Source organism: Zymoseptoria tritici, chromosome 7, assembly GCF_000219625.1.
Source record: "Zymoseptoria tritici IPO323 chromosome 7, whole genome shotgun sequence".
Taxonomy (NCBI): Eukaryota; Fungi; Ascomycota; class Dothideomycetes; order Mycosphaerellales; family Mycosphaerellaceae; genus Zymoseptoria; species Zymoseptoria tritici.
The window spans coordinates 1,650,311-1,675,000 of NC_018212.1; the positions used below are offsets into that span (position 1 = coordinate 1,650,311).

Sequence of the window (24,690 nt, forward strand, 5' to 3'; positions counted from 1 at the left end):
AAGTATGTGCGAATTGGCGAAGGATTCGTTCTTGGTCGGCAGGCAAAAGTGTTTCCTCCTGATCTCGAAAACACCGGAGCTGGCGACAACGAAGAAAGCGCAGAAAGCACTATCAGCCAGCCCATCAGCAAATTCGAAGAGCACTTTATCCATGACATTGCACTGGATTCTGCCCTCTCCGAGGAGCAGAGGCGACTCGTCAATCTGATCCTGGACGGTCGCAACATATTCTACACTGGGTCAGCCGGCACAGGCAAGTCCACTGTTCTGCGCGAGTTTGTTAGCGCGCTTGAGCTTCAAGGGAAGCAAGTTGTCAAGGTCGCCCCAACTGGCGTAGCTGCTCTCAACATTCATGGACAAACATACTATAGGTTTGCAGGATGGAACAAGAACAGCCGCAAGAGGTCAGTGAGCCAGCTCAAACGCGAAGCCTGTAACCAATACCAACGCTGGGAACGTCTCAACGAGGTTGACGTACTGGTCATCGACGAGATAAGCATGCTGGATGCCCACCAGATGGATCGGCTTGATTCTATCTGCAGAGCTGCTCGCAAGCCTGCAGAACGTCATGAAACTTGGAGGCACTACTACGGAGACCAAGCCACATCTCCTCACGATTCTCAACTCCCATTTGGGGGTATTCAGATTATTGTGACCGGTGACTTTTGCCAGCTTCCCCCGGTCGCACCGTTCAAAACTTGTTTCCCGTGTGGTAAGACGACGCAAGATATAGGGCGCGGCATTAGCAGGTGCGAGCCCTGCGACAATACTTTTCGAACGGGAGATGAGTGGGCTTTCAAGAGCCACGCATGGCAGGCATGTGACTTCACCAATGTACAGCTTACACAAGTACATCGCCAGACCGACGCCGATTTTGTCGCGATCCTTGAAAAGCTACGGGCAGGGCAGTGTCCGTCGCCACAGCAGCTTGACCTCTTGTTGAATCATCCCTCGGAGACAGACGGCGCCATCAGATTGTTCCCGAGGAACGCAGAAGCATCGGCTGAGAACGCGAACCGACTCAAGGAGATCCCTCTCCAGGCCTTCAAATACGGTTGCATCGACAATACCTGGCATGACGCTGGCGCAAAAACACGCTCCCATGTTCCTTCGCAGTCCTCATTTTCTCCGATGCTAGCGCTCAAGGTAGGAATGCTTGTGATGCATCTCGTGAATGGCCCGTTCCAGTCGGGCATTGTCAACGGCAGTCAAGGAAGAATCGTGGACTTCCGGCCTTACGATCCGGCTCAATTGCATGAGTCTGCTAAGAACGGAACAGACCGTCTTCCTCCCGTGGTCGGCGATCATGCCGCATACCGCAGTACCCTGATCCGGGAATGGCTGCATCGAATTCCCGTGAAGGTGCTGCCATATGTGGAGTTCTTTTCCGGGCAGAGAGCTTTGATCTTTCCGGTCTGCGACGTTGATGAGATTGGCGACGAAAAGCCGTACACTCTGCGATCTCGCACCCAGCTGCCTCTCGCCCCTGCTTGGGCGATAAGCATTCACAAGAGCCAAGGGATGAGGTTGGATCGGGTTTCCATTGATATCGACCACGCTTTCAAATCCGAGATGCCGTACGTTGCCCTTTCGAGAGCTCGATCATTACACGGACTTGAATTACAGAGCTCAAATGGTTTGGCCGCCATTCGAGGGGTGTGCCGGAATCCACATGTAGATAAATTCTTGGAGGCGTGTTTCGGCCAGAAACGATAAAAACCCTTGAAAGTGTCCCTTGCGTCCGCACCGCGCGCCGGCATGCACATAGTAAGTACACCTCTCCAATTCATCCAGTATCGTCCGTTCTTTTCTCTACACGTCTTGCACAAATGGCCGAATCACCAGAGCGCAGTCCATACCGTGACGCCTCTCATACCTCACCGCTCACTCCAATTCTTACATCCGGATTACCACAATGGCTCCGACATACAAGAACCCGGTCTGGCCTTTTCTCCCACGGCAGGTTCAAAGTAATCTCGGTCGCAACAATCTGCATAATCATGGGGTGGATGCTCACGACCGCCCTTGGTCCCGCAGCACACGATGTCACCGCTGCAGACATGCTGTCCTACGACGTAGCCTCGAGTGCGATTTCGAACAGTCCAGCGAGTTACGGTGAACTTCGAAGCCGGCCTCAAATGCAGCCTGGAATTTTGGGAGAGGATGCCCCCGAAGATGAACTGGGGCTTCCTCCAGGCTCCACCAACGCAAAGGAGCCCTCAGTGACTGGAGCGCTCGCGGAGCTGCACCATGCTGTAAAGGGCAAGCTGCAAACCTGGAGTCCATATTATATCAAGCCTCTGCCCGTACCTGGTAACGCACTCAATAGAACTGGGAGCGATGGCAGTGGCGTACTCAACACCACAGCGCCAGACTTGACTGGCGAAGCCGTGACGGACGGCATCAGCGAAGATGCCATGCTCGGAGCTAAAACGCGCATCGGAAAGTGTACCATTCTCTTCAATGGTAACAGCTACTGGGAAAGAGCAATCCGGACACACGAGCGACACGATCGAGAGCATGGCTATCGCTTGCATGTTCTCCGGCAACATCTCATGGATGACGTATGGTCAAAGCCGGCGTATATTCTGAGCCTTCTCCTGCGTGAGCTTTCCAAACCTGAGAGCGAAAGGCTGGAGTGGTTATTCTGGGTCGACGCAGATACCATCATCCTCAATCCATACATTCCAATCGATGTCTTTTTACCTCCCGCAGGCAGTCAGTTCGAGGATGTCCATCTGATGTACTCAAACGACTGGAACGGCCTGAACAACGGAGTCTTCCCCGTGCGAGTCAACCAGTGGTCGGTGAAGCTTTTCTCTGCCATCACCTCATTCCGTCACTACCGCCCTGACGCAGACCTGGTTTTCAGAGATCAATCGGCAATGGACATGCTGATGAAAGAGCCTGAATTTGCGAACAACATTGTGCAAGCACCTCAGCGTTGGTTCAACGCCTACCAAGGGGAGCACAATGAGACATTGGCTCCGTTCCAGATTCGCCGCGGAGATATCCTTGTTCACTTTGCTGGTGTACCGAACCGCGAAGAGCGTATGGGCTATTGGTTGGACCGCGCAGAGCAGCACTTGGATGATTGGGAAGTTCCCGTCAAGTCCACCAGTTATATGCAGGAGGTCAAGGACTTTTGGATACAGCAAGCCAATACTCGCAGAGATAAGCAACAATTGGTAGCGGAGCAGGTGTCGATATCTCGAGAGATGTTTGATAAGATCACCAAGGCGCTGGCAGACTACGGCGACCGTCTCGAAGAAGAAACCAAGGTGGAGTTGAAGGAGAAACACGAAGCATTGCGATCGAGGCTGGAGAGCGTGGAGGCGTCCGCCGACGTCGAGAAGATGCGAGAAGCGGTGCAGGGGCTAGAACTAGCCGCAGCGCCGCTCAAAGAGGTCATCGATCAGGCGCAAAAAGTCATGTTGACTTCAGCGCACGAGGCAATCTTCGGTGGCGAGAAGGATCTCCTCGAAGGCGGTTTCAACAATGGGGTGTCCACTCCTGAACTGGCCAGGATTTCCGAGACTATCAAGCATCTCAAGGAGCTCGTCATGGTCCCCCAGGAGCACTGGGACCGACAACAAATCGCTGGCGCGACCAACGACGTGACGTCAGCTCGGGCGGCACGACAAGAGGCGGCGGCCCAAGTTGCGCCTGACAGCGTCCCTGGGAAAGCTGCTGGCGGAGCCGCGGCCCCGATTGTAAATGCTACGGGACCTCCGCAGCAAGTGCCAACGGACACTGGCGGCGTGATGGATGCCTCAGATGCCCTGGATGCTGCAATGGTCAAGCCTGTCTCTGTATCGAGTGATACGAGTCCGCAGGCGTTGGAGACTTCGAGCGCTGCGGAGTGATAGTGCTCTTGATGCTTGCCAATTATGACCTTATCGGCTTGTTTGTTGGCTAAAGTTGTGCCTCGCGGTGTTGGGTGTCTGTTTCTCTGGTGGTGCGACCAAATATGAGGAGATTTCTTCAACGAGTACCGTCAGAGACGGCCCAGGCCAAGAGTGTCGGCATCTCACAGCCTCAATTACATGTGGGACAATGCGTGCGTGTGTCTTGCGTGGCAGAGTACCAATCGATATTGTAAGTGCTGTTGAGCAAGACTGCTCCCACGACTTCGCCAGTCTCCAGTCGGATCCAGCTTTCAATCGAATGTTCTCGCAATGAACTTTGTGTCACGTAGATCTGCCTCGCTCTTCTCGCCCAGGAACCATAACCGCCATATCCAGAGTGCTGACCAAAGCACAAATCTGATGTGCGCAAAAATGAGCGGGGGTCGTGTACGTGACGAAATCCGACTTACGAATACCATTTCCCTTCACTGTCATGCCTGGGAGCATCCCATCCCACCTGTAACACCATGTATTGCCATGATCGTGACCAGAAAACATAGCCATCAGTCCGGGCGTCGAGGTGATGGCCCCCATGAATGGCACATCCTCTCCGCCGTAAGGGCATGACTGATTCCTCAGTAAGACTGTGATGGCGGCTGGATGTATGCACGTACCCCTGAGTCGCTCTCATCTGAGCACCATCCTTCTGCTTGCTGGGCTAGAGGGTTGTCGTCGTCGATCCCAGGTTGAAGATGGGCGGCAACCCCAACTTCCGTTTGGAATGCTCGGCTGGCGTTGGTTGGGATATGCGTAAATGCCAAAGCGGGGATGACTCTCCCATAACGCTCGACGAGCATATCATTCTTGCTTATGAACCATTCCACAACGCTTGCATCGACCCAGTTGGGCAGTCCGATGGGTCGTCCGGATGCTGTTCTTTCCTGATATGCATGGCCGCCACGAGAATCGAAGAACCAGAGGACCAGGCTTGGGATACTGCAGCCGTCGTAAGGATGTACTAACAGGTAGTAGTTGCTGATGCCTGCACTCTCATCCATGACCATCCGATCGGTAAGTGCGTTGGGGTGTTTTCGTTCTTGTGCAGGTATGTGCGCTCTCGAAAAATTGAAAGCACTGTCATGGTTACCGTACGTTGATGCCCAGAGCAGGTCTCGTTCGAGCAGAGGCTCTACAATTCGATCGACATAGTTCGAGGAGTTCGACTTGAAGGTATTCTCGCCAGTTATGAGATCGCCGTTCAGTACGACCAACTGCTGTGATTCGGCATCAAGGACGTTTCGCATGACTTCCGCAGAGTTGATGTCTTGGCGAGGGCCCCAGGTAGACCAAGCGTCTGCGGTGCGGGCATGGTCAGCAAGCGTGTGAAGAGTAGTTTGGTGCTTGGAACGTCCTACTTTCTCCAAAGTGAAGATCCGAGAAGACAGCGATCTGGAACGTGCCATCCTTCGAGAACTTGAGAGTACGATGGCTGGATGTGTCATGGGAGATGCGACTACTGATTACCGTTAGAGTCGCTGCGAACAGGACAAACGACGCAATGAGGAAGGCTCGGAGTCGTGGTCGGAACCGAAGATCTTCCATCGAGACTTAGCCCCTGCTCCGAGGTGGAAATGGCGTGGTCGCGACGACCGCGGCTAGCCTTTCTGTGGATTGTCAATCGTGAGTGGTCAGCAAGCCGTGATATGGTTGATGAGGATGCTGCAGGATGGGAAAGACGGGACGATATAGAGGACGGAAAGATTGAACGGATGGCGAAGGATGGAAAGTTTCAGTTGTCTTGGGTCCCCTCTTTTCGACGCCTGAAGCCCTCACGTGTATGGTGTCCGGCTTGTCTACTGGAATTTGATACAACCAAGCCCGCTAAACGCAACAAACAAGAAAACCGATGTCCAATGAGCGCGAGCGTATCCGACTAGTCGTCGAACTTGATGCCCTTGGGTGTGAGGTCGATGGCACCACCACGATAGGCTCCTGTACAGTCCGTTAGCACCTCATTCCCTCCTGTCAAATTGCGAGCAAGCGCTTTCTTACCTCGCTTCTTCTTGTTCTTCTCCTTGGTGAAGCCCTTGCCCTTCGTGACGATCAGGTCCTGGTGGGCCCGGTCCGCGTAGTCGTAGCTCACGTACGCATTGCTTGCGAATCGCGGGTCGACTTTCTGATCGACTGGAATGCGCGAGAAGGGCACTATTTCTTTCTTGCCTGAAAGCTTGTTGGCACTCCCAGCCGCAGGAGCGGGATCTGAAGAGGGCACCTGACGGAGGCGGGACGGGTGAATGTGGGATTCTTGAACGTTTGGTGTATCCTCTCCCTCCAGCGTTGCGGAAGATGCAGTAGAACCTTCTTTTACCGGACCGACATGATCGACCGTTGCAGGCACGGAATCCATTTTGCTAGCCTTGACTTTCTTTTCCTTCTTGACCTTCTCTTTCTTCGCAGGAGGAGGCGCCTCGGACTCGGACTCGCTGGACGAATCGCTGGACGAATCGCTGCTGGAGTCGCTGCTTGAGTCACTGCTGGAGTCGCTGCTGGCGCTGTCACTGCTGGAATCGGAGCCGGAATCTGATTCAGAGCTGGAGCTGGAGCTGTCGCTTTTGGAGGACGAAGTCTCATTGCTGCTGGATGTGGCGGATGCTTTGACCTTGGCCTTCTTCGCGGGCGGCGCTTGGCTCTCGTCGGAACTAGAGTCGGAGCCGTCGGAGCTGGAGTCATCCGAGGAAGCTGGCGACGGCGAACGTTTTCGCTTTTTGTCCGGGGCTGCTGACCCTGTCATCTCATCATTGTCCACCTCGTCGCTGCTGCTGTCGCCGTCCGACTCGCTCTTCTCGTCTGAATCGTCATCGCTGGTCTCTTCGGCTTCGACGTCCACCAATGCGTCCTCTGCGGCATCCTCGGATTCGTCTTCGCCATCACTGTCATCCTCACTATCGCTGGTGTTGTCGTCGGCGGCGGGGAGTGTCGGCAAAGTCTTCTTCTTCTTTTGCCATAATTCGTACAGCTCGAGGAGGGGAGTGCCGGTCTTCGCGTCGATCGCCCGTGTCCATTCTGCGCTGATGACCGTGATATCGTTCTTGCTCGCTTCCTTCTGCAGCGCGGCGACAGTCTTGGTGTAGCCGATTTGTTCGAGAAAATGCGCCAATTGCGTCAACACGTCGACCAATTGAGGCGCGTCACCTGCACCATTCCAGAGATCCTTCGAGACCAGCGCGGAGCTGGTCGAGTCCTTGGTGACAGCCATTGGGTCGTTGATGTCGAGTGGATCGTCAATGTTCGCGATCTTCGCTTCGCGGTCTTTGAGGGTCGAGAAATTTCTTGGGACTGCGTCGGACTCGGCGGAACGTAATTCCGAAAGCAGCTCGCTCGTGGACCTTGGGAGAGAGCATACCTTACTTTGATACTGAGAGAGCTCTTCCTTTACACTCCCTTCACACTTCCCTCGTTTCTTTCACAAAACATCTCTCATCCACGATATTGTCCAACCCGCATCGGACCTTCTCATCCTCTCTCCAATCGCCATGGCACAGGCGCAGATGATGCAGTTCGCCGACACGATCGCGTCCATGAAGCTGGCTCTCAAGCGCCGCGCCGACGACTCTGGAAGCGACTCGGGCATCCAACAGCGCACCAATCGCGGCAACAAATTGAAGCGCCGCGCCAAGAACGTTCAGGAGCATCGTCTGGATGATACCGGTGGGCTTAATTGGCGGCGGCCGGTCAATCATGCTGGCTACACACGAAAGACCATCTCCTCGAACCCACCATTCTTCGACGACGACGGTGATCCGTATTCCCCCACCGAGTCCGACTACGAGAACGATCGATACGCCGAGCCCGCGGAAGATGACCCTTTCGGCGAAGTGAGACTTGCTGACCTACTGCGCCCACTGACCAGTGCCGCCGACCTCGCAACTCATCCCAGCCTCAGCATCGCCTACACAAGCACTGCCCTCACGCAGATGACGAAAGAGGCACTGGAAATGCTTCGTCGGGAGAATGCCAACCTGTGGAAGGCGAAGCGATTGCTGCAACGCTTCCGCGGCGATGCCGACTGGGTGCCCTGCGAAGCGTTCGAAACGGAACACGATACGCTGTTGTTGCAAGCCGGAGGTAACAGTGTCGTGCCGAGCACAACAACCGAGCAACAACCTCCTGAACTGGGCTTTCCTCCCCTGCAGCTGATAGACGAGCCCGCAGTGGAACCGTCCAAGAGATCGGTCGCGGATGTGCAAGACACGACCAATGGCGACCCTATGGAAGGCGTAGATGCTGTGGACATGGCTGTATCGCGCAGCACAAGGCAAGGAGTCTCCAATCATGAGAGCGAAGCCGAGAAAGAGCATGCGATGGACCAAGAGGACAATGTGCAGGAGATGGAGGAGTCCGCAAAGACTGGTTCAGTAAATGGGGAATCGCGAACTGGAGGACCGGACATCACAGCTTCGACAGAAATCACCATCGAACCTCTGCAGCATACCGAGGCAGCCGATCCTGCCGAAGGCGACACCAACTCCGAGACCGGCTCGAATTCCAACGGCACCAACATGCATGCCATGACCACGCGCGCACGAGCCCGCTCACCCGCCGAACGAACTCCCTCCCCCTCCCCAAGCGAGTCCGCCTCGGTTCCTGATGTCCACCCATGGTTCATCGCTCCGGCGGCTTCTCTCATAGATCGTGATCTTGGTTTGCCTGCTCACGAGGCCGAAGACACTCGCAAACTCCTCCTCCTTTACGTGCAAAAGCAAGAGCAGGTCGTGCGCTCGTTGAACACCCTTCACGAGGGACTCCAAAAGGCTGATCGAGAGCGGACTACGGTGTACCGGAATTGCAAGGCAGAAGGGCATGTGGTGACTGATGCGAAGGGGAACACGGTCACGGATATGAGCGATGGTGAGGATTGGTACGATGTCGAGGATTGGGGACTGCAGAGCTGGGAATTGAAGGATGGTGCGTTGGAGAAGGGTAAGGATGAGGTAGAAGACGTCGAGGAGGAGAGGAGAGGACGTCCCGGCCGAGGCAGGAGAGTCAACCGAATGTAAGAGTGCGCTATTGAATATGGATGAGCGTGGTGCTGACGTTCTGCAGATGATTCCGTCGGCTGTGGATCGATTGCTGGCGCCCAGCGTGTCAGATGTGTAGCCGCATTGGGCATCTCGATTGCTCTGACTGAGCGCCGTGTCTCGTGTTGACCTGTAGATCGCGCGCAACCTTTCTGCAGATCAATACAGCAGGGGAGGTCCCGTCAGCCCATTTCCACCGGTGAGTGTCATATTGACAGGATTTGCGCGAGGCCATACCAATCAGTCAAGGTGTGCTTCAGGGCAGCACGACGACGAGCTTGTATACTCCATCGAAGTCATTTCTGACCGCAGGCCACTTGTGTTCTACGTGCCTCTAAGCCAGACAGAGACGGAGATGGATCTTCTGCTACCGACGAGCGGTGCACTGACACGCCGGATGGTATCGTTGGTTCAAGCTGGCGCCGATGCGAGACCGAATTACATGACCTTTCGGACAACGATGCACCTGTCGATTGTGCTCATCACCACCGCCGTGAGACATTCCTGACGGCGTACATCACGGAGACGACTTCATTTAGACATTCCTTCGGTATCGAGCGTGATGTGGTAAATGCGAGATTCTCTGTCCAGCCTCTTCGTCTTCCTTGCCGTACTTGCAGACTGAACGCAGGAAAATAGTGCTATGCGGCCGAACTGAACCGTACTGATTGAAAGGCCGCTAAGGGCTGGGATCTCGGTGGCTCTCAGGGTCCCGACACATACAATTGTTCTACAAGACGACCACGAAGGTATATTGTTTGGTCACATAGGGAACTTTTGATTGTGAATCCGTGCAGAATGTATTGCAAGCAATGTCCGCAATTCCAGCTCGTGATCCCCTTCGCTGGGGTCTTTGAACGCCGCTCACCACGTTTTCCAGCTGCTCATGCACTTGCCTTGTTCTCCTTGGCTCCGATCAGTCCGACTCGCGATCAGACTCTTCCTCATCCTCGCTATCGCCAAAGAACCGGAGCGGCTGTACCGCACCAGGTCGTGGCTGCTGCCGAGCCAACTTGGGTGCCGGAACATGCTGGGCTCCGCGAACAATGTCGAGCATGGACTTTTCCTCTTCGTTCTGGCCATTGCTCGACCTCGCATCAGCCTCGTTAGTGGAGGTTGCCGCTGCCTCTGCAATGCTCGTGCTTTTCTCCTGCTTTTTCTCCTGCTTTTTCTCCTGCTTTTTCTGCCGCTTCTTCTCCTTCTTGCTGACCCTCCTCTTCTCCTTTTTTTGCTCCGTGGTCGACTTCAATTTGGCTTGCGGTTGTTTCGCCCTTGAGGCATAATGCGCTTCGCTTGAAGCACCTTCGCCCCGTCCATCAAACACAAGTTGAGCATCGCTCTGTGCGTTCGACTTGTGGCGTTTAAATTGTCGACTTCTACGGCCGCGAGTCTTCGACAGCTCTTCTTTCGGAACGGGCACACCCGCTTTGTCCTTGATTGGAGACATGGGCATGCTCTGTGGACTTGGTAGTGCGTGTGCTTGCGACCCCTCCGACATGGTGCTTAGTGTGCTTGCCTTCCGCTTCAGTGACGCCTTCTCAGGCTGCGGCGCCTCGTACCTGCGTTCAGGCCGTCAGTATTTTGTAGCTTCGATCGAGATGCCGAGCCTTTGTACCTCGATGCAGGAGCGTCGACAGCCTCTGCGGCACGGAGTCTTGCTGCAGACGATCGAGTTCGATTCGTGTCTTTCGCCGACCGCTCACGTGCGGTCTCAGCATCCTGCTTTGCATGCTTCCTCGCACCGATACCACCGGCGACCACATCGGAGACTTCCTCATCGCTGCTGGCGACGGTCTCGGCGTACCCGCCGCCTTCCACCAGCTCAACTCCCTGCTGGTTTGCGTCGTCGCCATCGCCGTCACCGTCCGAGCAATCTTCTCTCGAGTCGGCACTTCCATTGTCGGACTGGCCACTCAGCGTTTGCGCATCGTTAACATCGTGCCCCTCCTCCCTGGCTTTGGCGCGTGATCGCCATCTCCGCAATTTCTTGATCGCGTCGATGCGAGAGTTGTCTTTGTCGGTGGAAGCTTTGAACATGGCATTGTCGGTGACAGCCTCTCTGTACTTCTCAAGAGACTTGGCTGGATCTCTGCCGGTTTCAGTCAATGCATCCTGCCACAACTTGCTCTTCTTCACATGGAATGGACGTAACATCTCATCCTGTTCGTATGGTGGGCGGATGGTGGTAAAAACAGTCCCGTCCGCATTGCAACCATTCCGAATGTCCGCGACAGTCAGACTGGCTGTAAAATCCGGGACGATTCGCGCGACGCCAACAAAGTCACGGCTTGGGCGGTTGGTGAAGGTCTCGAGCTCAGGAATGGAGGTGAACACGCGCTTCTCGCCATGAGGGTTCGAACTGCTCGACTTGTCGTCCAAATCGCCGGTCGGTTTGCTGTCCTCACGAATTATGTCGATCACGTCATCCTCGCCGTCCTCGTAATCCTCGACAGATTCCGCCTTGATCGCAGGGCTGTCCTGGTTCGCCCGCTCGATCTTCGGAGAAGGATCATCAACTTCGTGGCCTCTATCAGTCGACTCGGCACTTTGTTGTCTCATGTCGAGAACGTCGCTCATATCCGGGCGGGAATGAAGTGCAACATAAGCCATTCGCTTAGCTGGTGCGTCGACAGTAAATCCGAAAGCCTCGGGCCTCTTGGCCGATTTCGTCGAAGATGCTCTCGTGGTCTCCGCTGCCCTTGCGATCACAGCGCGAGCGGAACGCCCACTTGCATGAATGGGCGCCGCAGCAGCAGTAGCCTCGCTTGCGATGTCGGAGGCGAGAAGCTCATTGCGACTGTTGTGACGTTGACCGTCGACGTCGTCAGGCGAGTCGACAGCACCGATGTCCAGATCCATGTCATATCGATCGAAAACGATATCTTCAGGCTCTACTCTCGAAGAGTCGGTCGTCACATCTTGACCTTCGTCGTCTACTGGCGCCTCCTTCTCGTCGTCTGCCTGCGTCTTGATGGTGAAATTGTTGTCGTCAAGCACCTCGCGGTCATCGTTGACCGCTATCGCCGGCTTCTCGTCAACCACATTCGTTGGATTTTCGAAGTCGTCGTCGATCATCTCTTGGTCCTCGTCGTCTGATGCTAGCTCCTCCTCGTCTGCCAGCGCCGCCACATTATTGTCGAGATGATCAGTCTCCTGTCCGGAAGCGTCGTCGATGATCATGTCTTCTTGCTCGTCTCCTGATGGCAGCTCCTCATCATCGTGATCGGCCTTCTCCACCTCGGCGCCTCTTCGTGTAGATGCAGCTGCGGCGGGCGAGCTTTGCTGAAATCCTCGGCCAGGCGCACTAGACGTTGGCTGGGAGCCGGATTGACTGAGAGTGGACAACCTCGAACGCGAGGCACTATAGGCGCCAGTGCGACGGCTTTGCTTCCGAACTTTCTTTATGATGGACTCTTCGGACCGGTGTGGGAATAGTTGCTTCTGAATTTCCGACGGCTGCATTCCATCACTCAGACCCTTGCGTAATTTGTCGATATCGGAAGGAGTCCATGGGTGTCGATCCTGGGAAGAGGGAGCAGGAGCAGATGCGAGTGGCGACGAGGCTTTCAAGGATAAAGTCCCGTTGTCGATCTTCTCCCGCAAGGCCTTCATCTTGCTCCGAATAGAGCTTGCCGAACGATGGACATCAGGCAAGAGCGATATGCGAATCTGCTCATATTTCCAACCTCTTCTCACGCCATCAAGGACTTTCTGCTCCTGCGCCGGCGTCCACTTCTGGTCGGGTTTCCGCTTGCATGTTGTAGTCAGCCTGCCGCCGCTCTGAGATTGCTGCATCCGGGCGAAGACTTCGACCTGAATCTCGTCAGTGAAAGCGAGGGTGGCGCATGACGGAGTACCTACCGTTGTGTAGTTGACCCCAGTCGAAGTGCTCCCAATGGAGGCGCGAGCGTTATTGGCGGACGTCATGGGTTGCTGTGATGTGTCAATGGTGATCACGGCGGCAGGATTGACATCGCATACCTTTCCTTTTCCAACGTAATTGTGAGGGCTACGATCCACATTGAGTACAGATTGCTGTAGGGTATCCTTTGCTCTGCCCTTTCCCTCAGTCAATGTGTGGGAGCTACCGGCGCGGGCGGTGCGAGAGCTGCTGGTCCGGTGAAAGCTACTGGCTAAGCTGGAGCGGTGAGAGTTTGTCGCAACGGGATGGTGGAGACTGCTTGCTGTGGCCTGGGTGGACTGTTCCTGACTGCTCTCGATACCCAGAAGATCATCGTCGAGGATGGAGTCATCGTCCATCATGGCAAAGTCGTCCTTTTTCGTAGTTGCCAAGGTGAACGGAATCGGTAATTGAGACGACTGAGAATCTGGTGGTTGTTGGGCAGATGGAGGGGTCGAGTTGCTCGAGACCTGGCTTGGAGAGGGTTCAGGATTCGGCGATGGAGGATGATGGTGCGCTGGTTGGGAATCTTTCACCAGAACCGTAGCCTGACTGTTGAGTGCAGTTGGCGGGACTGCGCTGGCAACACTGCCTTTGCGATCTTTCCTTGGAGACTTGGCAGGCCTGCCGGGGATCTTGAAGCCATCGGCATCGAGTTGAGCGGCGACGTCCGTCGATGGCTCCGGAGCCGATGAACTGCTCGCGGGCGTGGGGTCGTTGACAGCGGTCCACCGATGGAGCTTTCCGGCCTGACGTTGTTCTTCCCGCGTCAATTCCGACCACTCGCGTTTTCGAAAACCTGCTGGACGCAATGCGGAGTCGGGTGGCAGCGGGTTTTCGTCATTGATGTGATCCAGAACGAAGCGAAGCTGGTGTTCGATCTGGGGTGCATCGGGCCGGTACAGTTCTCCGACCGTGTCCTCCATCAACAAGTCGCCGCCTTCGTTGGTCTGCAACCGACTCCAGTAAAGTCCAGGCGGGCAGTCGATGCCATAGGCCCGTTTGAATCGGCGGACGGAGCGATTCCAGATGTCGTCGATGGAGTCATGCGGTTTGCACTTGACGGTCAGACTCCTGGAGAGGGAGTGCGGGCCGATGATGGTGCCGGAGGCATTGGCGGGCAGGACGATGTGCACGGTGAAGAAGCGAGAGCCGGTGCGCGCAGTGTCACCGTCAGCGTCGGCACTCATGGCGGCGTGCGGTGAGGAGGCCGAGGCGCCTCTCGCGGAAGTCAGAAAGAGCAGTCAATGGGGAAGGTGGAACGGAGGATGAGTGGTCGTTTCGGATGGAAGGTGGACAAATGCGGCAGGCGCTATTCGATTGGAGACGGCAGGAGGACGCGTGCTAAAGTGCTAAAGTGGAAGGCGCGTGGCCGTGAGATCTGCGGAGATTTTTCGACGGGTCGGGAGCGGGAGCGGCCGCGCATCTCCCCTGACACCTGAGGCACACACCAATCTCTAATGCCTGCGAGAGAGATTGCCTCACGGTGATCAGACCTCGATTCACACCATGCAGAGAGACATGGGTGCTGACCGCTGAGATCGCGGTCGAGAAGGGCTCTGACGATGTCCAAACGAAAACACGGGTTCGAAAGGGCTATCGACAGATCACCACAAAGCATAACATATCGACCTGGGGACCGGCTGCAACGGGCCTCCAACCCTGTGGACGGCGCTCTTGAACTGCGCAATGGTATCGGGCAAGCGTGGGCAAGCATCATCGCATGTGCGCGTGATCAAATCATCCGGTGATTCCTTCTCCCGGGGTCAAAAGGAGAGACTTCCTCCATTCGACGAACAGGTCCAGTTCTCCCTCGCGGATCTCCATGTGATGAAAGGAGCTTGTAGTGGGTGGGACCCTACAGCCCCTACAGGCTACAGTACAAAGTCATAGCGTATCGCTTGCTGGCACGGACAACGACTGAACAAGGACTGCGCAGCGAAAGAGAGAGGTGGTCATTCCTCACAGATGGGAACGACCGTTTTGAACACATGACTGTACATCAAATCCTATATGTGCCCACCGCAGACGGTGTCGCACACGTCCAGCTACACACTTTGCGAAGGAATGGCAACACCGAATCCTGCGTCAGGCCTGCTTGAGAAGGCGAGCCTACGAACCAGTACTCCACCCATTCCGCGCGTGGTATCACAAACGCTTTGCCACACGTCGAGCATGCCTGATTTCCAAAGTCCAGTCTCTCCGCCGCCTTTTCCAAGGCAGTTCTTGCCGCCATGGGTAGATCGTCTGGCAAGTTGAACACGTTGTACTCGACCTGAGCACACTTCAGGACAAGCTCAAACAGTGAGGGAGCATTCGACGCCGAGTATGGAGCAGTCTCGACGTCGCAAAGCCTCGCAGGGTACGCTTCATCGGCTTCCGCACGTTTCCGCCACGGCTGACCGTCGACATGGAAGTAATGTACGGCTGAGGATGCCAGGTAGATGGCTTCCTCGCGCATTGGAGTTCTTTCACCGTGCGTGAAGCTCGCAGCTCCCAAACTCCGGGATCGTCGTGTGCGACCAAGAGACAGACGCATCTCCAGCTCAGTCCGAAGATCCATGGTCTCACCGCTGACAGAACGCTGCCTCACCGCTTCAAAGTCATCGGCGCTGCTGATCTGCAGAGCTGCGAGTCCCTCCGCGTCATTTCCAGCGAGAGCATTAGGCAGCGTCGATGGCCCAGCTATGGTGGTCGGCTCCAGAAGAGGATTCGGGCGGATGTATACTTTCTTGGCTTCGCCTTTTCCGTTCAGCAGGTCCAGCAGCTCCCATGGAAGATGTCTGATCTGGTTCCCGGCAATGTTCAACTCTTTGGGCGAGAGCCTGTGGATCGCGGAGGGAATTTCTGTGAGCTGGTTGTTCCGTAGGCTCAGAACAGCGATGTGTTGAAGGCGGAACAGCTCGGCGGGTAGGACAGAGAGCTTGTTGCTAGCAAGATATAATTGAATGGACGGCGTGAACGAGGAGAATTGATCTTCTGAAGGCGGCTGGGTATGGTTCACGTGGGCATGGCGTGTAAGTGTGTGAAGCGGGCGGAGAGTTTCCGAGGAAAGCTTTTCCAGGTCCAGATGTGACAAGTCGATGGTCTCTTTGCCATCCTCCACACACGCATTCACAATTCTCTCAGCTGCTCTTTCACCCGTGGTCGCGTCCTCCGCCCGTTCGCGAACATGCAGCGCCTGCAGCCTTTGTTGACTCTGCATGAGGATGGTCGAACTCTCTTCACTGCCGTCACTTCCCATGAACACTCCGCTGTCCGCGATGTGCAAGTGTCCTTTCGGCGTCGCGTGCATCGCTTCCTGGACATCACGGACGGGCCTCTTGCCCATGCTATACCACGGCCCCTGGATCATCCTCTTGCGGCGAGGGCGATCGTATGCGGCGAGGTCTTCGTTATCGGTGGTGTCATCGGAGAACAAGGGGTCGCTGGACAGGTTGCTATCGTATTCGGACAGTTGACGTTTGCGACCGTGCGGCATTGCGGGCAGCGCAAGAGTCGGAGGTAGAGGCGGCGACGACGGTATGTCCAGGAGTTCGAGATCAGAGTCCGCCCTGAGCGGAGGAGAGGAAGGCAGAGCCATCTCGAGGGTGCGGTGCTCGGATGCTCGCCTGAGAAAGAAGGAACAGAAATAGATGAGTGCGGTGATGTGAAATGTGAGATGTGAGAGATCACAGTGGACGCGTTCAACACGCGAGGCCAAACAAGCCAGGATGACGCCGTGGGTAATGCTGAAACATTCGCACAGGGCTGGTAGAACGAGGCACATAGTGAACTCGACCCGATCTCGACTCGCGACCATGTCTTTGCGAGATATGTGCCTGGACCAAGAAGACGTGTACAACAGCCACGATGATTTGAGCACTTCGTCGTTAGCCATGCACATGAAGCGAATCATGGAATGTCTCCGGAAATGGTTCCACCGTCTTGCCTTGCCTTCTCTCGAGTGTCTCGACTTCGTACCGTATCACAACCATGTCTTCTCCGACGAGTCGGCAGCAATCATGCCCATCGCCCATGCTACCATTGCTGGGCTGCCTTCCGCAGGATACCTTATGTAGCTGGTGTAGCGGTGAGGAAGGACTGCACCTTGGGATCGGCAACGTACAAACCATGGCCGCGGGATCGGAACGTTGCGTCCACATCGGAAGCCGGGACGATGGAGAGGAAGAGTCAAGAGTCAAGAGGCTCTGCGGGGAGAGGCGGTCGCATGGACGCGAGTGTTTTCTTAGTTCTAGCCTGTGACGCCATGGATGTGGATGCTTGAGCTCGATTGGCAACGCTTGGGACGAAATCTTGGTCACGACCGTTCGACATCCCAGAAAGGTCGACTCTGCGTTCGGTACATCGGAGGATGAACATGGTCGCAACTCATCGACCCGCGTACCTCTATCGCTTGCACGCGCATCCCATCGTAGCGGTGACGATTCTGAAGCAGTGCTCGAAGGATCGCGAGCATGACGACGTCGGATGGCATCCAGCGCAAGAGGACGACGAATGGCAGCGAGGAAGAAGGAAGGACCTACAATGTTATACTACCTCAAGGTACTCCTCGCGGTTGAGGTGGGTGGCATGGCAATAATGGTCATGCCTCACATGTACGTCTCGTCTCGTCAGCGAGAAAAGCATGCGACTCCACACCGACAACCTAAGCTTCCACGGTTTCTTTGGCGCGCCGACGTCATATTGTGCATCCTTCAACACACCAGCAATCGACCTCGACGTTATTGATAGATCCCACCCCACCCCACTTCCGCCCATGGGAATTTCCATCTCTTCGCTCCGTCTTCCTCCTTGCTTCCTCCCTCTCTTGCCTCTCATCCACCATCTCTATGCACCCGTCGCTCTGCGCCGCCGCAACGACATTGACCACATTGCTACCGGTGTAGCGCATACCACCGCCTTCTCCGGCATTGGCGCTCGACCCTCGATATGGCCCCTCGAACCACTCACTTCGACGAGGACCCGCCAACCGTCATGAACCAAGCCGATCTGGACGCCGCCAACGAAAAGCTGCATCAGACGGCCGACGGAGAGCGTTCCTCCAAGGAGGCATCCGACCACGATGGCGCCGATGGCGAGAAAGCCGAGCTGGACCGTCTGGGCACCTACGACAAATACGAAATCACCGAGGAGGACTGCTATGACGAGTTGGGATTCGGCTTCTCCAAGGGAAAGAAATGGTACATCATCTCGGTCATCTTCATCGTGCAGGTCTCGATGAACTTCAACACATCCCTCTACTCCAACGCCATCCCCGGCATCAGCGAGGAATTCGGCGTCAGTGCTCAAGCCGCCCGCTGCGGAGCCATGATCTTCCTGGTGACATACGCCTTTGGATGCGAGCTGTGGGCTCCGTGGTCTGAAGAGTTTGGTCGCTGGCCCATCTTGCAGCTGTCGCTGCTCTTTGTCAACATCTTCCAGCTCCCAGTCGCGCTCGCACCCAACTTCGCTTCCATCATGGTGGGCCGTGCCTTGGGTGGTCTCTCCACTGCCGGCGGCTCAGTCACTCTCGGCATGATTGCGGACATGTGGGAATCCGACAATCAACAGTACGCCGTCGCGTTTGTTGTCTTCTCCTCGGTCGGAGGCTCCATCCTGGGTCCCATCGTCGGAGGTTTCAGCGAAGCGTATCTCGGCTGGCGCTGGTCCATCTGGATCCAGCTCATCTTCGGCGGCTTCGTCCAGATCCTGCACTTCTGCACTGTCCCGGAGACGAGAAGCACGCGCATGATGAACAACATTGCAAAGAAGCGACGCAAGGCTACCGGTGCCAACGTCTGGGGACCGGACGAACTTGTTCCGCCGAGTCAGCGCCTGAGCGCCAAGGAGATCATGGTCACTTGGATTCGACCATTCAAGATGTTCTTGACCGAACCCATCGTGCTGGTTCTGTCGCTGCTATCCGGTTTCTCCGATGCCCTCATTTTCATGTTCATTCAGTCGTTTGCCCTGGTATACAAGCAGTGGGGGTTTTCGACCGTTCAGATCGGGCTGGCTTTCATTCCCATCGGCGTGGGCTATCTCATCGCCTGGCTCGCTTTCATCCCTGCAATCCGCCGCAACGTTCGTGAGCGCGAGGCCAAGCCTGATGATGAGAAGGCGCAGTATGAATCACGACTCTGGTTTCTCCTTTATACCGCGCCGTGTCTGCCGATTGGACTCTTCGGCTTCGCTTGGACGATTCAAGGACCTCCAATTCACTGGATTGGCTCCATGATCTTCGCCGCCATTGTCGGTATTGCCAACTACGCGATTTACATGGCCACCATCGATTACATGATCTGTGCATACGGACCGTATTCGGCCTCGGCCACCGGAGGAAACGGATGGGCTCGCGACTTTCTGGCAGGTGTTCTGACCGTGCCCGCAACGCCATTCTTCTCGAACATCGGCGCCGACACTGGAATGAACCTCGAATACGCCTCGACCATTCTGGCATGTATTTCGACCGTCCTCGTGGTAGCCGTATATGCCGTCTACTACTGGGGGCCAACTCTGCGCAAGAATTCAAAATTTGCGCAGGCGTTGGCCAAGGACAAGGATGATAACGGCGGAAGGCGAGGCAGCGCGTTGCCGTACGGGTCGCGTCAAGGAAGTGAGTGCCAGCCACCTCGATGTCTTTTGGACCTGCAGTCTGCTAACAGATCTTCAGGCATAGTTAGTCAGACAGCCATGCGTCCAGGTCCAGGACAGAGGACTCGCAGTCAACAGCAGCGCTTTTTCGGGGAGAGGCGTTCAAATCCCAATAGCAGGTCCAACAGCGTAGTGAGGTGAGGTTGCTCGGGCCCTGTCAGAAGCCTTGTACATGCTTGCTAGCGATCATTGGTGCTTTGAAAATAAACGTGGACCTTTGGCGTTCACGGCAAGACATCCTTTGAAATGCACACGATCTCATGCCACAAGTCCGTGTCCTCATTATTCACGTCTTGATTGATCTCTCAAGTCTCGGTCAACTTCTAACGCTCCCGTATCAACACACATGCTGGCATCACCATCTGTGCCATACTTCGAGACAGTCTTCACCTTCAGGCTTCAACCGCGGTAAACGTTGTTCGCGGTACTGGTCGAGTGTCAGAAAAATAGAAGTTGTAAGAGCTTGCTTACCTTCGCCAGGCTAGAACTATTGCGGCCTCATAGGCATTATTCATCTGTTTCCGTATAGGGTGCCTGGTTTGACCTTCCAAAGTCTCACGTACACCTTCTCAACATTCGGCGCCACTGGATCACATTCGGATTCCTCTCCGTTCAATAGCACGTATTGAAGCGCTCCATGCATCAGCGCAGTCGCAGTCGCAGTCGCAGTCAGCACCGGTCTTTGTTGAACGATAGCCGAGGACTGATCTCCCCTCATCCGCCTCCCGCAAAACGTCCTCGCCATCTCATCAGCACCGCTTGAGGTAGCAGCAACTTCTTGCGTCAGTGGTTGATTCTCATCACTTTTATCATGTCACTACAATCTACTTTGCCGTGGACACGCAGTCCGCTCGTCATCAACGCTCCGGTGTGATTCTGCCCGGTGCCACTTCCACGTCGAGCACAAAGACTGACACGCATTCTTGATGGCAGATGGGCGGATTTGCGTTGGCAGCACTGGCCACTGCCGTAACGCGAGCGGGTGGTCTGGGTCTGATAGGCTCTGATGGCGACATGCAAAACCTCCTCGTGGAGCTGACACAGGCAGACAAGAACCTGAACCGACACCATGGCCTCCTTCCCATCGGAGTGGGCTTGCTGGTCTTTGTGACGAAGGAGCACGACGCATTGCCGATACTGCAGAAGTTCAAGCCGGCCGTGGTCTGGCTGTTCGCCGCGAAGGACATCAGTGACTACACGAAATGGACAGAGAGCGTGCGTCGAATCTTGCCCAAAGCCCAGGTATGGATCCAGATTGGCTCCGTGGAGGGAGCATTGTCCATTGCGAAGAATGCTCGGCCGGATGTCTTGTGTATTCAGGGCAGTGACGCTGGCGGCCACGGGTACGAGAAAGGTGCCGGTATCATCTCATTGCTGCCAGAAGTCGCCGATGCGTTGTCAAATGCTGGATGTGATCACATCCGCCTGGTGGCCGCGGGCGGCATCGCGGATGGGCGAGCGGCGGCTGCTGCGTTCACTCTTGGTGCGCAAGGCGTCGTACTGGGCACACGCTTTCTGGCTGCCTCCGAAACGAAAGTGCATCCCGAATACCGCAAGGCTATTCTCGCCGCGAATGATGGAGGTCAGAATACCGTCCGATCGAAACTGTTTGACAACCTGCGTGGACCGAATGTCTGGCCTGGGTTATATGATGGGAGGAGTATCGGTATGGAAAGCTTCAGAGAACACGTGGCAGGTGCTGACCTGGACGAGATCCGCAAGCGGCACAAGACAGCTCTCCAGACCGAGAGCAAAGGTTTCGCAGAGGACGGGTCTGGGAGAGCAGCAATGTGGGCGGGAACTGGCGTAGGATTGGTCAAGAGGGAGGAGCCCGCGGATGACATTGTGGAAGCAATACGAGCGGGCATCGTCAAGGCACTCGAAGGAGCTAATGCTCGCCTGTGAGGTCCGTGCAAATGTGCACAGTGTCTGAAACCGCATCGCTACTCTTCTATCCACATTGACTTCTGCACCATCATCTAAGCATCTTCACACAGCAAATTCTTTCTCCGCTGATCTACCTGCCAACCTCGCAAGACTACACAGGTCGATGGCGACGACTCGCAGCTCTCTGTTGATGTCTGTTCTGGGTAATTGGTCAAGCAGCGGTCGAGATATTTCGTTGTGAGTGTTCGGTGCGTGGTTCGGTAGTTTTGTCAGTCAGGAAGATGTGTAGGATTGCTCAGTGTCGCCTTAAAGGGAGATGGCAATAGCGCTGGCCGGGCCACGCTTCTATCGGTAAATAGGGTCAAGTAGAGCAGGTCTGAGGCGGGTGTGATCCTACTCGCGGGGAAAAGCATCTCGTTCGAAATCGCGAGGATTCATGTGAATTTCATGGTAGAAGCCCGTAGCCTCATGGCGAGAAGAGTCGATGTTGGTGTACGAGAGTAATGAACAGAAGAGAGTTCGCCCTCATTTCCCTTTGACATTCCCGCTCCTTCCCTTGTGAACATCTCCTTGCACAGCGCCCTGCCTTTCTTGCCCATTTACCACGCCATATAACCAGATTAACAGGGTAGTTGAGGCTGTCATGAGTAGGGCCGAGAAAGCGAAGAGTCTGTCCCGGAGTCAGCAATGGGAGCGTGAATGGCACTCTACTTCACTGACCCAATACGCCCAGGCGTGTCCAGCAACTCAAAGATTGGATATGGGTAGAACTTGTTGAACTGGTAGCACCGCTCGATCCAGAACCAGTACCCGAATGCAATGGCCGCGCTGAGTCCAAAGGCTGGCAAGAACGCAATGGCATACGGCGGAGAGAAGAACAACAGATCCAGCACAAGGAGAGAAGAGGGAGCGCCGTGGAAGGACATGTCGTCGATCAGAGCTAGCGGCGCGGCCCATTCTGGCTCCACGAGGGCTGGATTGATGACTCGTAAGCCCCAATACAATATGCTGATCAACACCTCCAGCGGAGCGCTGGCGACGCTGAGTGCGTTCTTGATGCGAAAGAGTCGGCGGGATAGAGTGACGTCGGCGAGCAGGCCCGCCGCGAAGGTAAGGGTCGCCAGCGATAGGCCGATGATGGTCAGATATTGCATGTGCCAGCCATACGAGTCGTTGATCGGGTTTGGGTTTCGGACGAGGTAGGAGAAAGGGTACGCGAAGGAGGTCAATCCGGCCAACTAGACAAGCTCAGTGACATGTCCATGGCCATCGATCGAGGGCGAGGACGTACGTGAAAAGCGGCCGAGACGCCTCGAGACGGCGACTCCAGACGCTGCAGCGGATGATGGCGGAGGAGGGCTTCGGCGACGTGAGAGGGCATTGTGGCGGCGGGGAAGAGAAGGAGGGAGGGGAGGGCGGAGATGTCAGCGGCGGGACAGTGAGGTGGTAGAGAGGGGGGATCAACACCAGAGAATGCCAACGTGCATGTCAATCGTCGGCCGACGTGTACCTCCTCGCGCGTAAGGTCAAGTTACATCATGGCGATCTCCTCAGCTCATGTGTTGGACCTGTGAACATGTTCCGCCCCGCCCCGACCCGGCCCGCTCCGCCTTGTGGACGGATGGATCCCTGCATTCCGTCTGCAACGTCCACTTCTCCGCTCGCCTCACTTACTCGCGGCCGTCGAGCATTTCCGATTCCGCCTTCAGCAGCACAGTACTCCCTTACCCGGCGGCCTGCACAAGAAATTCTTCGACGACCCCCGGCATCGCCAAGGATCCTGCACAAACCCCGCCGCGAAGCAACAGAACTCTCATCCAGCTTGACTTCCGCCAGATACACCGACGTGGACGTGCGAAAGCAAGGACACAGCTCCATCGCATCTTCGTAACGCCTCCGACACCGCCGCCGTGGTCGCCACTTTCTCCGATCCTCACCCCCGCCCATTTTCCCGGACACATGCATCGAACGCGAGCGGACTGCAGGAAGAGAAAGATGCGCCGGTGAGAAACGTGGCAGCACAAAGGTCGTGTAGCTGGCTAGGCTCCTCGAGAGCGTGTAGTTGATCAGGGTGGACCCATACACATGTGGCAGAGGGCCAGAAGCAATGCCCAGACCGAAGAAAGAGCCCGGCGTGGAGCCTAAGAAGCGTAGTCGCACAGGTTGCTGGCAGTGCAAGGCGCGCAAGGTGAGGCATTGAGCACGCCGCGATGCTGCGGAAGGATGTCCGCTGATGAGGTGCAGGTCAAGTGCGGCGAGGAAAAGCCGGAATGCTTGAACTGTCAGAGAAATGGCAGCTCTGAGGCGTGCGATTACAGCATCAGGTTGAATTGGGGTGGACGGAGCAAGAAAGACAATGATGGAGCACTGGGCGAGGCAGGCGGCTTCACATTTGTCTCTACACCGGGTATCTCGACTGGACACAAAGGCGCCCGGTCTGTCCACGAGCATGTCTTCTCAGCCCAGCACATATCCGCTGCCCCATCGCGACCTTCGAGTGGTCGACCAGACGAGTCTCTCGACACTCTATATGATCGAGGCGGCCAACCCGTCGGCTCCACGCCGCATACGGGCCCTTCAGCGACAACGACTAGGGTCATTCCTTCACCACCCATGGTATTCATTGCTGCCACGCAACCTCCAGGCAGGGCACAACCTGACGACGACTTCCGCTGGTCCTCTCAGCACCGAGCCAAGCGAGCAAAACCCACCCCTCCTCAGAGCCAGAACCTCGTCGAGCCCCTGCATTACACGCCGCACAGGATTAGCAGCATCGTCAACGCGCCAGCGACACCCGGATCAAGTGTCACCTCGACATCACCACATCCTTCACAGAGCACGTTCTCGGACGCGCTTGGCCCGGTCGACTTACGACGCCTTTCAGTCAAGTCTCTTCTTACTCCTGCTACTGACGAGATGGATCGACCTCGATTTGCACGCTCCGACAGCCACGCGTATCTGACCTATGGCTACGATCACGGATTTGAAGACATTGATATCCCACACAACGATGACCAGAATGTCGTTCTGCCCAGGTCTCCGGACATGAGGCGACCCAATGCTGCCGTGTCTGGAGCCAGCGCTTCTAGCGACGAGGCCGAAATCTACCACATAGCCTTCGAATCCGATGGCTACTACGCACAGCCGGTAGCCATCAGGCTTCCGCGATCCCTCGAGCCACTTCCGCGAGAGCTTTCGGGAAGCCCGATGAACCTTCTATACTTCCACCATTTCATGAACCACACCGGACGGGTCCTGGTTCCCCACGATTGTCCCGAAAATCCATTCCGCACGGTGTTACCCCAGATGGCCATGCAGAATACCACCTTGCTCCATCTGC

At 55.9% G+C, this 24,690-nt stretch overlaps 9 protein-coding genes across 9 annotated transcripts in view; 5 read left to right on the top strand and 4 right to left on the bottom strand.

The window, feature by feature from the left end:
• Positions 1–2,417: 2,417 nt before the first annotated feature.
• On the top strand, positions 2,418–3,149 carry MYCGRDRAFT_44975 (uncharacterized protein; the record flags this gene model as incomplete). The annotated part of the gene is made up of 1 exon (XM_003850735.1): positions 2,418–3,149. A coding segment is annotated over one exon (732 nt), but the record flags the coding sequence as incomplete, so codon positions are not given.
• An 889-nt stretch (positions 3,150–4,038) lies between these two features.
• Positions 4,039–5,450, bottom strand: MYCGRDRAFT_74232 (uncharacterized protein; the record flags this gene model as incomplete). Its single annotated transcript, XM_003851015.1, has 4 exons — positions 4,039–4,265; positions 4,319–4,475; positions 4,523–5,202; positions 5,264–5,450. 4 exons carry the CDS (start codon positions 5,448–5,450, stop codon positions 4,039–4,041), a joined length of 1,251 nt encoding a protein of 416 aa, XP_003851063.1.
• Positions 5,451–5,621: 171 nt separating this feature from the next.
• On the bottom strand, positions 5,622–7,120 carry MYCGRDRAFT_110267 (uncharacterized protein; the record flags this gene model as incomplete). The annotated part of the gene is made up of 2 exons (XM_003851014.1): positions 5,622–5,840; positions 5,901–7,120. 2 exons carry the CDS (start codon positions 7,102–7,104, stop codon positions 5,782–5,784), a joined length of 1,263 nt encoding a protein of 420 aa, XP_003851062.1.
• A 202-nt stretch (positions 7,121–7,322) lies between these two features.
• MYCGRDRAFT_105290 (uncharacterized protein) lies at positions 7,323–7,714 on the top strand (the record flags this gene model as incomplete). Its single annotated transcript, XM_003850736.1, has 1 exon — positions 7,323–7,714. A coding segment is annotated over one exon (333 nt), but the record flags the coding sequence as incomplete, so codon positions are not given.
• A 2,128-nt stretch (positions 7,715–9,842) lies between these two features.
• MYCGRDRAFT_110269 (uncharacterized protein) lies at positions 9,843–16,596 on the bottom strand (the record flags this gene model as incomplete). The annotated part of the gene is made up of 4 exons (XM_003851013.1): positions 9,843–10,485; positions 10,542–14,046; positions 14,279–14,423; positions 14,884–16,596. The coding sequence occupies 4 exons, from the start codon at positions 16,594–16,596 to the stop codon at positions 9,843–9,845; spliced, it is 6,006 nt and encodes a 2,001-aa protein (XP_003851061.1).
• A 1,015-nt stretch (positions 16,597–17,611) lies between these two features.
• Positions 17,612–19,604, top strand: MYCGRDRAFT_110270 (uncharacterized protein; the record flags this gene model as incomplete). Its single annotated transcript, XM_003850737.1, has 2 exons — positions 17,612–19,425; positions 19,483–19,604. The coding sequence occupies 2 exons, from the start codon at positions 17,760–17,762 to the stop codon at positions 19,602–19,604; spliced, it is 1,788 nt and encodes a 595-aa protein (XP_003850785.1).
• A 303-nt stretch (positions 19,605–19,907) lies between these two features.
• MYCGRDRAFT_110271 (uncharacterized protein) lies at positions 19,908–21,368 on the top strand (the record flags this gene model as incomplete). Its single annotated transcript, XM_003850738.1, has 2 exons — positions 19,908–20,331; positions 20,397–21,368. 2 exons carry the CDS (start codon positions 20,275–20,277, stop codon positions 21,366–21,368), a joined length of 1,029 nt encoding a protein of 342 aa, XP_003850786.1.
• A 452-nt stretch (positions 21,369–21,820) lies between these two features.
• MYCGRDRAFT_61086 (uncharacterized protein) lies at positions 21,821–22,866 on the bottom strand (the record flags this gene model as incomplete). Its single annotated transcript, XM_003851012.1, has 3 exons — positions 21,821–22,020; positions 22,071–22,588; positions 22,642–22,866. The coding sequence occupies 3 exons, from the start codon at positions 22,729–22,731 to the stop codon at positions 21,876–21,878; spliced, it is 753 nt and encodes a 250-aa protein (XP_003851060.1).
• Positions 22,867–23,573: 707 nt separating this feature from the next.
• MYCGRDRAFT_44516 (uncharacterized protein) overlaps positions 23,574–24,690 on the top strand; it is a gene marked incomplete at both ends in the record, with an annotated part of 2,214 nt that continues 1,097 nt past the window's right edge. Inside the window, 3 exons of the mRNA XM_003850739.1 lie at positions 23,574–23,801; positions 24,447–24,602; positions 24,669–24,690. The exon at positions 24,669–24,690 is cut by the window's right edge and continues 1,097 nt beyond it. Of these exons, the coding sequence (XP_003850787.1) occupies positions 23,574–23,801; positions 24,447–24,602; positions 24,669–24,690 (406 nt within the window). The remainder of the gene's footprint in view (positions 23,802–24,446; positions 24,603–24,668) is intronic.